General features: G+C 49.0%; 1 protein-coding gene across 1 annotated transcript in view; it reads right to left on the reverse strand.

Annotated features, from left to right (window-relative positions):
• LOC144785046 (metalloproteinase inhibitor 1-like) overlaps positions 1-13,589 on the reverse strand; it is a 148,973-nt gene extending 135,384 nt beyond the window's left edge. The window contains exon 1 of the mRNA XM_078664164.1: positions 13,477-13,589. Within this exon, the coding sequence (XP_078520290.1) occupies positions 13,477-13,544 (68 nt within the window). The 5' untranslated portion in view covers positions 13,545-13,589. The remainder of the gene's footprint in view (positions 1-13,476) is intronic.
• Positions 13,590-14,122: the final 533 nt, after the last annotated feature.

Raw genomic sequence — 14,122 nt, forward strand, 5'->3', positions numbered from 1 at the left:
TGGTTTATTAGTATAGAAGTCTTTTTGTAAGTAAGGATAGGTGTTTTCCACGCTATATGCTTTAATATCTTTTTTGACTTTATTTGATTTTTTATTTTGTTCTGTTCTGTGGAAATCAGCCACGGTTTTTTCTACTTGATCCAGTAGTTTTTTGCATTCAGCAGTAGGGTCAGAGTCGTTGATTTGTTTAAGTATATCCTCTATTTCTTTTTCCAAAGATTCCAATGTTTCAGAGGCTATATCATTGCCTAAGGCTAACCAGTGCCTTGAGCACGTGGTGCCAATGTAGCTAAAATTGGAGGTATATTTGGGATTATCAGTAAAAATGCCTGGGATGTTGCGCACCTGGAGACCTAGGGGAATCACCTCTGCTTTTAAGTAGTCTGTCAACATTAGCACCATTAATTGTAAACAAACCTGTTTCTTTCTTAACTTTTCAAGTTGCTCAGGTAAGGAATTGTTGGTAGATGCTGGCACATCTGGGGTTTCGGATAATAAAGAAGGTTTAGAGCAAAGATGCTTTATGTAATCTGCCATATAGAGTGGAACATGGGTTGACATCTCCAAGGTGGACAAAAGGTAATAGAGTTATAAGGGGGAGAGCTGAGAATAAGTGTACTATGGCACTAGGGTGGCCGTCCTCGTATACCGAGGTGTAGTAGAAACCCTTGCAATCCAGCGATTGCGCTCAAGTCTTTAACAAAAACAAGGGGGACCCAAAAGGTAGCTTTGGACCATGGGTATTGAGTATTTTCCAAAAACAAAGGCCCTAAGCTTGGAATTTTCAGAACACAAATATATATAGACCTCAATGGGAAACTATATAGTTTTATCCTGTACCCAGCGGGGCAAGGAGTTTAATCATTTGATATCATCAAGGATTTTGAATTTGCAGATTCACAGTAATCATATACATGTGAAGTAGGGCCCAAGCCTGTACCGTACTTGAAAGTAGGAGGAGAAGAATAAGGAAGAAAGAAAGTTTACATCAGGCAAGAAGTAGTGAGCAAAGCTGGGTACTGCTACACATTAGAATTGCCAGTATTCCCCAGAGTAAATCATACATGCAGTAATATTCACAAATTGAGCTGTATGTTTACTAAACCAAGTCGACGGCGTTTCGATCCCTGGCTCAAATTATAATGGGATCATCATCAGGACTTATTAATTTGCCTGGTACACTTTTAAATATATACAAATATATACACCTGTAAGGGAAAAACAGGGAAGGAAAATTGCAGAAACGAAATACTATTTACATTTCCGCTGTGAAAAGTAGAGGTCAACTTTAGTCACATTCGATACCTACATTTTCCGGAATCGCAGTGCGGTGAGGGTGCCAACCAGTGATCCATATTTACAAGATCGTGCAATTGTGCGTAATCCGTGCCTATTGGAAGATTATTATAGACTGACTGATTAGGGACGGAATTGGTGAGGTGATGTAGACGGGTGTGAAGGGCTAACTCCACCATGCAGAAGTTTGTGTTTTTTAGCCGAGGGTTTGGGTGGGTTTATCCTGGGTTGCCGGATTCTGGTATGGAGACGGCTCTAAACTGAGTGGAATGAGGGAGACCTAAAAATGAGGAAACGTACCCACTGTGCAGGGGTGCTGCCGTGCTGCACGTGGTTTGCTTGTAAAAGGACAGTCGGTGATCCGTTTCCGAGTCACTAATTAAGAGAAAATGAGCATTAGTTATCGAGGAGGCTTGGTGGCCGCCGGCAACCTCTGGCTTACCGGTTGTGACTCGATTTCTCGGTATTGTGGCAGATCCAATTTGGTGGTCCTGTCCAGGGAGGCGCGGTCGGAAAATAGTTCGATCCGCTGTGGGGAAGAGGAGATTGGAATCACAATTGTGCTCATTCGGGAGGGAGGTCTGAATAAATACCGAGTGAGGCTTCTTACCGTTGGCGAGGAGATTTAGCAAGTATTCTTAACAGCGGTAAGGATCTGACTAGACAGACCCGTAATTGAGCCCAGTACTACTTAGTGATTAGAGCGTAGGCTCATAATCTCGCTCTTTTTCCCGTTTTAGCGGATCGTGTATTTCACCGACCGCGGTACTGCTACAGTGTGTGTAATTGAATCTCTGTGGGTGGTGGATGGAAACTGGGAAACTGGTGAGCCAAATATTGGGCTCTTCGGGGATTACTAAAGTTGATGACTATACAATTGCCATTGGTTGTCTTAGAGTTCTTACCACCCCAACTCACTCTTGGGACCAGTAATATCTCACCCACCCTATCATAGGGGAATTGGCCATGTCTGGTGAGCCAAAAGAGGCACTTGTTTCTTAGTGCCAACTGTGTCTCTTCCCGTCCTGGATTTATTTCTGGTACACCAGTCAAACTATAACATAAGGGAGTGAGGCTGGTGGTATATTAATTAATGGCAAGGCCGGAGGGTCCAGGCCAGGGCCCTCACTAGGTGCTAGAATGGGCACTGCCCTGTCTGCCGTCTGGACAATGTGTACAGGTACGTCTCTGGATAGGCCTCCCTGATTCAAGTCAGGGTGGGAGCTCGCAATATAGTTATTGGTGTTGATGTTGGTGTTACGAGCCCCAGTTTTATCAGCATTCATGGAAGGTGGACATTATGGGCTAGAAAGGGATAAACCTCTAGGTAATAAAGTTTGCTCTGCACTATCCTCTGTGTACTGCTATCTTTTTTCTCTGCTGGGGCCGACAGTGTATTAGCCAAAGGGTTGTTTAGTGCACACAGGGCGGATATCTGGCCACTGGTTTGATTCCCCAGGTGGAGCGCTAGTTCTTCTTTAACGATGGCTCTCATCTGTGCCTCTAGTTCAACTACCAGATTCCTCACCCACAAGGGGCAGTCAGAGTTTTTATAGGAGTTGGAAGGGGATTCAGCTATTAATCCCGGTCTAACTGTATCGCCCTCACTAGTCCTTTTTTCTGAGCTGGGTTTCTTAATTGGGTCTTTACCTTTTCCCGTTTTCTGTCTCTCAACTTTGGGTATGATAGTGTTTGTTCTACCTTTACGAGTTTTTGGTTTTACTGAGGAAGTTTGTGGAGGTGATGGCATAGACCTGCTATGGCCAGATAAGGATATTCATGCACTAGGAGTCAATTGTAAACTAGTTTGTGCTGAGTTAGGTGTTTCTGTGGGTTTAGGGTAAAGATAGGGAGTCAAAGAGAGCCGCCTTTCTGTTAGCTCGATTTCTGTCGATACTACCCCAGTGGCTCTTTGGAGCATCCTGAGTGGGAGTGGGAGTGGGGCCGGAATTAGTACCAAAGGTTTTTGTTGGGTACACAGCCACGCTTCCCCATGTCTGCTGGGAGTAAAAAGGATGGGCACAGTCCAATACAAAGCCAAGTCACAGGTGAAGATGTAATGCAGCCAACTTAAAATTAGAGCGACAGAAGGGAATCCAAACAAAAGGCCCATAAATACAGAGTGGTGAGGCTAACAAGGCCATAACCCACATAGGTCAAAAGTGCAACGTGCGTAATACGGTTAGCAGCAAGAAGGGGATGTAAACATAAACCAGAGTGAAGAAGGTACTAGAGCTAAAGATACACTAACCCGCAGGGCAAAAGTGCAACATGCGTAATACTGTTAGCAGCAAGAAGGGCATGTAAACATAAAGCAGAGTGTACAAGCTACCAGGGCTAAAGATACACTAACCCACAGGGCGAAAGTGCAATGTGCGTAATACTGTTAGCAGCAAGAAGGGCATGTAAACATAAACCAGAGGGTACAAGCTACTAGGGCTAAAGATGCACTAACCCACAGGGCGAAAGTGCAACATGCGTAATACTGTTAGCGGCAAGGAAGGCTTGTAAACATAGACCAAAGTGCAAAGGCTACTAGAACAAAAAAGACATTGGGCCAAAAGGGAACAGTATCGATTCATTGGGGTTGATCTGACAACAAAAAGAGCGTATGTGGAGTTACAGTCATTAAAATACGTGTTACAACGTCCATGTTTAGATGTAAGACAAGTCCCAGGATGCTTGCTCAGGCAACGCTGTATTAAAGAAGGATTGGTAAAAGTATGTCCAGTCGAAGGTGGCAAATGCAAGGGCATGAAAAAGGGAGACACTAAGGAAAAACACACAGTACCTCTCAGCCGTCACTGATGGAGCATGGGGAGTTGGACACTTGAAAAAGTAAGAGGGGTAGCCCTGCCCTGCTTCTTTCTGGCAATGACGGGCCCGCCCTTGGCCTGGGCTTCACCCGGCCGCTGCCCGCTCTTGTCCCATGATGCGGGAGCCCCAGGGCAATCAAATAGGCGTCTCCAGGCGCAGCAATGACGGCGGCTTGCACTGGGTGCTGCGAGCGTTGCTGGGGAGTATAGTGCAGCACTCCCCAGGTCCCCCTGGTCCTGGCGTTAAACCTCTGGATTTTCAGGCCCCACCGGAGGGCAGAGCAACAAGCAGCAGCAGCAGTTGGGCTTCCCCCAATGCGGGAGCCCCAGTGCAATTAAATAGGCGCCTCCAAGCACAGCGATGACGGCGGCTTGCACAGCGTGCCGCAAGCGTTGCTGGGGAGTGTAGTGCAGCACTCCCCAGGTCCCCCTGGTCCCGGCGTTAAACCTCGGGATTTTCAGGCCCCACAGGAGGGCAGAGCAACAAGCAGCAGCAGCAGTGGGGCATCCCGTGATGCGGGAGCCCCAGGGCAATTAAATAGGCACCTCCAGGCGCAGCAATGACGGTGGCTTGCACCAGGTGCCATGAGCGTTGCTGGGGAGTGTAGTGCAGCTAGCGCACCATGTTCAGCTGACAAGAACTTCGCTTGTTTGGTTAACAGTTTTGCGGCCCCCCCTGTGGGTAACAAGCTTGACTAGATTTCATGGGGTTCAAATGCAACCATACAGTGAATTAGAAATGTACTCCTTGTTGATCTAAGGCATTAAACCTCTGGATTTTCTGGCCCCACAGAAGGGCAGAGCAACAAGCAGCAGCAGCAGTCGGGTCGATAAAGCACTCTTTGTTAGGGAACAAAAATTATGGGATTTTTCTTATGTGGGCATACTTTGTTCAAGCTCTGGCTCTTCGAACACAAACTTAGAACTAGCAAAGTCACGACTTGCTAGATCAACTGAGGCTTTGTTTAGATTTACAATCAAAGGTGGCATAAAACCTATTTGTGAAATGTAGCAACTCTATAGGAGCAAATGAATACCTTCATCCATATATGAAGCAATCCTTTTTGGGGCGAGGGGGCAAAACATTCTGCAAACCCGGAAAATATATTTTTCCGGGTTAGCTACAATCATTACTCACACAAAATTAGGTGTTAAGTTTGTGCAAAAACTGGTCAGCATAACATTTGGAGTAAACGGGGTATGAAGTTATCAATGACTGCCTTGTCCTCGAGCATTGTAGTAAAGTCCCCTGACTGGTGTATGTCACTAGGCTAATAAAGGAAATTGACATGGAACTCCAAATTATAAATCCAGTGATTATATTACAGTTTGGTAAGGAAGTACTAAAAGGCACCTTTACCTACAATGGAACAGCCGAGAAGGAATTTAAAGAAAGGCAGAAAATGTAATTAACCACATTTTTGAATGGACCCTTACAATCTGGGCTACAGGGTTTTTGCACCTCTGCTGGTTCATTCTGCACTTCTCTTCCTTCTTTCTGCACCCCTCCTGCCTCTTTTTGTACATCTCTTGCCTCTTTGTGCACCTCTCTTGCCTGTTTCTGCACTTTACTTTCTTCTTTCTGCTCCTCTCTTGTGTTTTGTGGCACCTCTTTTGCTTCTTTCTTCACTTCTCTTGCCTCTTTCTGCACCTAAGAGTTAGAGGGAGTTTTAAACCCCCTGCCCTTTTATGTAATAGGGCCTTACAGGGGAGGTCATGCCAATCACATGGATACCCCAACCCATAGCGTAACCTAGTGTATGTAGGTGTTTTCACTGTATTCTAAGTGTCTTTCAGCATTGCACTGTCTATGGGCCTGGTTAGTAAGAGTCAATTACCACCAGTACCAGTCAGAAAAAGTTGGGGGCACAGCACGGCATTGCAACAAGGCCTCTTTCTGCACCTTCGTTGGTTCTTTCTGCATATCTCTTGCTTCTTTCTGCACTTTTATACGTCTTTCTGGATTTCTGTTGCCTCTTTCTGCATTTCTCTTGCTTCTTTCTGCGCGTTTCTTCCTCTTTCTGCACATGTCCTACCTATGTAGGCATAGTTAGAAATAAGCATTTAAAAACCTTTAAAATTCACCGAAAAAAACATACGTTTCAAGAGTTATAGTTAGAAATTAGCGTTTAAAAAAACTTTGAAATTCACTGAAAAAAGCATAGGTTTCAGGCACAATATAGTTAGAAATTAGCTTTTGAAAGACCTTAGAAATTCACTAAAAAAACATAGGTTTTAGGGACTTTATAGATTGAAATTCACTGAAAAAACACAGGTTTCAGGGATGTTATAGTTAGTTGGACATTTCGCTCGTACAAAACCAGAAAAATTCGGCTGTTATAGTTAGTTGAGCTAAGTATAACTCGCGCCCCCGCAAGGCACTGCTGATAACATCACATATTACCTCACTCATGACATGGTCATTGACATCACTGATGACATCACTGATTACACCTCAAATTACATCACTGATGACATCATCCACGTGATCCACTGATGCATCCCCTCACAGCCTAATATAACCTTTGATACATCCACTATAAAATACAGACTGCCTATTTCCAACAATCGTGACCTCAAGCAGCGTGCAGTGACTGCCGGTGTAGCGTTAGGAGGAGACCACACCCTCCTTGATATGTTTTTCTGCAAATGGAGACGCTGCACTCCCAAGAGGCTTATGTTGCAGTCTGTTTTTATTAATAAACAGTAAGTTAAATGTAATGCACCACAACGCATTTTGACCTCTCGTCTTTCTCCAGTGTTGATCATATAATGATTTATATACTGCTTGTAGCATTGTGGGAATTGTAGTCATTTTGTTCTGCCAGTTCTTATCAATTAAGTTCTGATTTAGTTAGGCAGTTTGAAACCACATTTTATTATAATTGAAACACATTTTTAATTTCAATTGAAAACATCTAGCTGGCCTCTGGGCCCATGCTCTACAAACATCTCGGGCCGCATCGCTATTGTCAGCCATGGAAGGTCATGCACTCACCCTGTATCTTAGGAAGCGTTTCCTTTTCCAGTTGAAGTTGCGCATGGTGGTTTCGGACTCCACTTGAGAAAGACAAGAAGTCAAAACGTGTTGTGGTGAATTTCAAAGACAGAAGGTAGCCAGGCTCATGGACAGTGCTAACCAGATATCTATGACCAAATAAGGTACTACTCAATTATTTAGAATGGTGCTACAGGACAAAGGTTGGCTACCGTACAACCTCAACAAAAGATCACCAAGATGGGTAAATGTAGTTATAAACACAAAGGGAGTCCTGAGCACTCAATAGAGAGAATCATCAATTTCCAAAGTCTCCTTAGTTTACATCCTAGGTAACCTTACACATGTTTACCCAATGCATAGTTTAATTTAGCGGTTTTTAGGATTGCTTTTGATCATTTACATTAATATATAGTGAAATGCCATGCAAGTACACCAGAACACTGTTGGTTTGATTTTACATCACAGGTACACCTAACATTGCCCGAAATGCATTGGGTGAACATGTGTAAGGTTACCTAGAATGTAAAATGGATTCTAACATGCCATTATAAAAGGCCTGGATGGGCATTTATGCTGCATTTTAAAGTTTGGAATTACATTGCCTCCACTGTAAAAAGGAAGATTACCGTTAAATAAACACGAAGAAACATGGATTACTTTCAATTATGAAGGTTTACTTGGATTCACGTTGTGTTGATGCTACAGCACATTTGTTTGCCTGTGCGGTTTGTAACTTAGTGCGTTGGCGCAGCAGTTTATTTGTGATATCTTCGGAATTACCCATGTTTAGTAGATATTATGATTGGTTGTTATTGGTATTCTGGTGCTTGAGAATCATAATGGCTCTGTAGACATTTAGACCCGTTTCTTTGCATACCTGGAAGGGGGCAGGCTCCTACAACCCCCAGGAGGCTCTGCTTTCGCGGCCGTTGCCACTGTAGCGCTCTAGTGCTCCGAGGGTCTCTCCTGAGCCCCGGAAGCACTAGCACACATTGTTGCACTTTCTGGCCAGGCGTGGCCAGAGAGATATAAAATAAACGGGCGGAAGTGGCACGGCACTTTCCGTCCAGACCAGCATTACGTGTACGTGTCCCCTCTGTGTGTGTATGCCTTGCATGTGCGCAGTGACCCCCAAGGCCTACGGGGTGACCGTCCCCACACTGGCGACGAGGGTGGGATACACCTAAACCCACGAGAGAAACAGCGGACGGAGGCGCTGAAGACGCCGAACCCCGAAGCGGCCGAGACCGCCGGCCCAGCACCAACACGAGGGACCCAGCGACGAGAAAAGAAAGAAATCGCCTACCGGTAAGCAGCATATGCAAGGAGCTGCGTGGGGACCGGTATCGGCGACGCTCTGAAGCAAGGCGAGGGAGCGCTGGAGAAAGGCCCGGCCGGCCGACTGGAAAGTGCGCGCATGCGCAGACGAGTGAGGCCGACACAGGTTTCAAGCCGGCATCGCGTGAGCACGCGAGAAGAAGAGAGGCAGCACGCAGGCCCGGCAACGCTAGACGCTGGGAGACAGAGGCACCGACAGAGCGTGCACCCAGCAATCCAAAGGGACACCGAGCCCCACGAGAGAGAAAAAAAAAAAAAAAACAAGCACAAGGCAATTCAACAGTCCTAGCAAACACAGGACCAAGGCAATTCAACAATCCTAGCAAACGCAGGACCAACAAGCACAAGGCAAGCCAAACCAGCACCAGGACAGTAATTAGGGCCTCGCCCACGCAGGCATGTCTCAAGGCCAAGGAGGTGCCACCGGAGGAGCCACCGGAGGGGCCACCGGAGGAGCCACCGGAGGAGCCACCGGAGGTGCCCCACAGGTGGCAGCGCCCCCTATAGCTCAAGCCCAGACACCCTCCACACACGCACAGTTACAAGCACTACCGCCTTTCAGCGAGCTGATTGACCCAGGGACAGCAGCGCCCCGATGGGCAGTGTGGCTGGGGCAACTCAACAATTACTTCACAGCTACCCGAGAGAAAGACAATGAGGTGAAGCGCTCTTTACTCCTCCACTTCGGAGGCACAGAACTATACAAGTTGTTTAGACACCTCCCCAACACAGGTGCCGCCAATGACTTTGATGCTGCCGTCAACACGCTAAACGCCCATTTCGACCCCCAGCTGAACCCCCACTACGAGAGGTTCAAATTCAGACAAGCCAAACAACGCGAAGGGGAAACAATGGACGCGTTTCACGCACGTCTAAGAGATCTGATAAGCACGTGCACCGAAGACGACGAAAAGAAGGAAGTCACGGCACAACTCATCCAGGGCTGTCGAAACAAACACCTACGTACATTAATCCTGAGACAGCCGCGGATATCCCTCGACGAAATCCTGATCCTTGCACGGTCCCATGAGCTGTCTGACGCCCGCGCCACCGCGATGGAGGCGGCCCTTAACCCACACCGTGAAACAGGTACGGTGATCAAAACAGAACGGGTGGATGCTGTGCGCGTGTCGAACCGAGGAAGCAGAGGTCGAGGGCCGACGCGAACACGACGCCAAACGCCGTGCGGCTACTGCGGCAGGGATGAACACACCCAAGATGGCTGCCCGGCACGTGGAAAGACGTGTTCCAAATGCGGCATTCCCAACCACTTTGCCAGTGTGTGTAGAGGAGGATCCCGAGGACGGAACCCTTCGGGAAGGCGATCAGCAGCAGGAGCAGTCAAACAACTGTCACTAGATGAGCACTCAACGTCACGCTCCACCAGGTCACACAGATCACAGCAACAGCAGTACGATGACTCATCTACAGACGATGAAGACGAGTGCTATTTCGTGTCTTTCGTCAAGGAGCTGAAGAGAAACCGACGCCCGCAACCCAAGTGCCAGATACAGATCCACGGATCGCCAGCGATCGGAGTCAACGACACCGGAGCCACGGTGAATGTGATGGGAATTCAGCATTACAAGGCTCTAAATCCGAAACCCGCACTCGTTCCCTCCAAAGCCAGGATTTTCACCTATGGCAGTCAGGATCCCCTCCCACTACGAGGCAAGATGGTAGTGCAGGTCCGGGCAGAAGACCAGGAAGTCACAACCACGTTCCATGTGATCGACAAAGAGGCCGACCTGTTAGTAGGGAGCAACACGGCGGAAGACCTAGGCCTCATTGCCTTCGCAAACGCAGTGCGAGCGCTGCAGGTTGAAGATATCCTCCTAATGTTCCCCAAGCTATTCACAGGCCTTGGCACCATCAAGCACCCACCCATCAAGCTCCACATAGACCCCACGGTGCAACCAATTGCACTCCGACACCGGAGAGTGCCATTCCACCTGCGTGCCGCAGTCGAGCAAGAACTGAACCTGCTAGAAACACAAGGAGTGATCGAGAAGGTGTCCGGACCGACGCCATGGGTGTCCCCCATGGTCATAGCTGAGAAACCGAAACAACCGGGAAAAATCCGAATTTGCATTGACATGAGGATCCCTAACAAAGCCATTCGCCGTGAACGACACCTCACCCCTACAGTCGACGACATCCTGACTGACCTGAACGGCGCCCAATGGTTTTCCAAACTGGACCTCAATGCAGGATATCACCAGCTGAGGCTAGCTGAGGAAAGCCGATACATCACAACCTTCTCGACACACCTTGGATTGAGACGTTACAAGAGGTTGAACTTCGGGATCTCATCTGCGGCTGAGATCTTCCAGAACACTATCAAAGAGATCCTCTCTGGGCTGCAGGGAGTGCTGAACGTCAGCGACGATATCCTAATCCATGCCAAGACGAGCGAAGAACACCACCACCGGCTAAAGGCGACGCTACATAGGCTGGCACAGTATGGCGTAACCCTTCACAAAGACAAGTGCCAATTTTTCAAAAAGTCCATCGAATTCTTCGGCTACGTGTTCGGATCTGAAGGAGTCGCTGTTGACCCACGCAAATCAGTGGCTATCAAGAATGCCCCTGCACCCACCACGGCGTCGGAAGTGCGAAGTTTCCTGGGGATGGCGCAATACTGTGCAAGGTTCATCCCCAACTTGGCCACAATTGCGGAGCCATTGAGGAACCTAACGAAGAAAGAGAACGCATGGCGATGGACAGAGATCGAAGCCAAAGCATTCGACCAGATAAAAACAGCACTGCTAGACAGCACCACGATGGCCTACTTTGACACCTCCAAACCCACCGAAATAGTAGTAGACGCCAGCCCGGTTGGTCTAGGAGCCCTGATATCTCAAGAAACCGAGCCCGGCACATGGTCGCCGCTAGCATTTGCAAGCAAAGCACTGACCCCGACTGAATCAAGGTACTCACAGGTCGAGAGAGAGGCCCTGGCAGTGAAGTGGGCATGTGCCCATTTCCACTTATACATCTCAGGACATCCATTCCGCATGATAACAGATCATCAACCTCTGATACCCTTGTTCAAGGGCACCGCTCCTCATCCACCCCCGAGGATAGAACGCTGGGCAATCCAAGTGCAGCAGTACCAAATGGACCTCGCTTACCGCCCTGGGGCAAAGAACCCCGCAGACTTTCTATCTAGACATCCCGGACCAGAGGAGTGCCGACACACAGAACTTGAAGGCCCCACTGAAGACTTTGTAGACATGCTGTCGGCTGCCTCGTGTCCACAAGCCCTCACAGCAGACGCCATCGTCCCTGAGTATGTGAACGACGTGGTCGTCCAGCGGGTGGCAGATGCCATACAGTCGGGGTCCTGGGAGAACTTCCTGCGAAATGTCAGCACGTGGGGCGAGGAAGACCGTGCACGCCTGACACAATTCTGGAGAGTGCGACATGACCTGAGCCAGGCAAGCAATGGCCTCATCCTCAGAGGTCACCGGGTGATCATCCCCAAGACTCTACAAGAAAAGGCAACCATCCTAGCACATGAAGGACACCAGGGCACCCGCCGGATGAAGGCCAGGATGCGAGAGAAGGTCTGGTTCCCAAACCTCGAAGAAGCTGTTGACACCGTGGTGCGCCAGTGCCGAGCATGCCAGATAACCAGCTCTGCGGACGCTCCCGCGCCAATCATCACAGAAGAACATGCCCCTTCGCCGTGGTCGTGGCTCAGTCTAGACTTTGGAAGTTTCCCGGATGGGAGAGTCACTGTCGTGCTGATTGACAATTACACAAAATACCCGATTGTAGATCTTGCCGCTTCAACTAGTTTTGCCAACATCCGCCCACTCCTGAGTAAGTCCTTTGCCATGTTTGGAATTCCTCTTGTCGTCAAGACAGACAATGGGCCCCCATTCCAGGGGAGTGAGTTCCGAGAGTTCCTCCACAACCTGGGCATCCGGCACCACCGAATCACGCCCCAATGGCCCCAAGCAAACGGGGAGGTGGAGCGGTTCATGAGGACAACCAACAAGATCCTGCGCATCGCCACCGCTGAAGGTAAAGACCCAGAGGAAGCTCTTCAACTGTTTCTACGGGAGTACAGAAGCACACCCCACAGCACCACGCAACAGTCACCGTGGGCGCTGATGTTTGCCGGACCAAGAAGAGACCTTCTTCCCATGGCCGACAACTGGGCACCAACACCCTACTTCCCCGGGCGCACTCAGGAACGGCGAAGGAGAACAAATGAGAAAGCAAGCCACAAGAGGCGTGCTCAGTCCCGAAATGTAATACCAGGCGAGACTGTGCTAATCCGGACCAGAAGGCCCGGAGGGAAATTCAACACAATGTTTGAGCCAGAGCCGTGGGTTGTCAAAGAAACGCGGGGCACTGCGGTCACAGCTCGCCGGGACGGAGAGGAAGTAACTAGGAATGTCTCCTGGTTCAAACAAATACCGGCTGCTCGACAGTGCACCCCTGACCAAGCAGAACCGGCAGGAGATGAGTCTGAGACCGGGACCGGAAAGTCCAATGATGAAAACACACCTCTGAACACTACAGACCAGGGCGAAGCAAGCATTTCAACATCCAGCCCGAGAGCTGATCAGGTACCAGCCCGAGGACGATGGAGGTATGATCTCAGACCTAATCCAAAGCCAAGCCAGAAGCTGGCTGATTTCAGATGCTGAACTATACATACTTTTGTTTTCAATCCAAGTTTTCAAAATCCAAGTTGGGGAGGGATGTAGCGCTCTAGTGCTCCGAGGGTCTCTCCTGAGCCCCGGAAGCACTAGCACACATTGTTGCACTTTCTGGCCAGGCGTGGCCAGAGAGATATAAAATAAACGGGCGGAAGTGGCACGGCACTTTCCGTCCAGACCAGCATTACGTGTACGTGTCCCCTCTGTGTGTGTATGCCTTGCATGTGCGCAGTGACCCCCAAGGCCTACGGGGTGACCGTCCCCACAGCCACCACTGTCATCCCGCGCCTGGAGTCGCAAAAAGAGCCTGCTCGGGTCCTGCAGCGCAGGAACCCGTTTCTTTGCATACCTGGAAGGTGGCAGGTTCCTGCAACACCCAGGAGCCTCTGCTTTCACAGCTGTTGCCACCACCGTCATCTCGCACCTGGAGGCACATAAAGAGCCTGCTTGGGTCCCGCAGCGGAGGAGCCCGTTTCTTTGCATACCTGGAAGGAGCAGGTTCCTACAATCCCCAGGATCCTCTGCTTTTACAGCCATTGCCGCCACCGTAATCCCACGCCTGGATGGTGCATTAAGAGCCTGCTCGGGTCTTGTAGCACTGGACACGTGCGGGGCATGCCCGGGCTGCACCTGGGTCAAGACCGGCCCGAGACAGGCCTGTCTTCGGCCGTCAGAGTCCGGAGGAGGCTGGGCTGGGCCACCCCCTTAGTCTTGTGGCTAATTTTAGATCCCATACCCATACCCATTTGTTTCCCAGACAATGTTACAGAAGAGTCTGTAGACAGCTTGGAGCAAAGGTAAGCAAGGACGTAAATATCCTGGAGAGTGGGTGTGCTTAATTAACATCAGCGATGTGACTCTTAACAGCTGCCACATTTTTGTAACACATAACCGAGGACTGCTTTTCACTGGGGGGTGGAAGTGTGACAAACCAGATACGCATATTCTTTATCCCAAAGCTTATGTTACACAAGGTAAACCATTGGAACATACTT

Source organism: Lissotriton helveticus, chromosome 10, assembly GCF_964261635.1.
Source record: "Lissotriton helveticus chromosome 10, aLisHel1.1, whole genome shotgun sequence".
In the NCBI taxonomy this organism is placed as follows: Eukaryota; Metazoa; Chordata; class Amphibia; order Caudata; family Salamandridae; genus Lissotriton; species Lissotriton helveticus.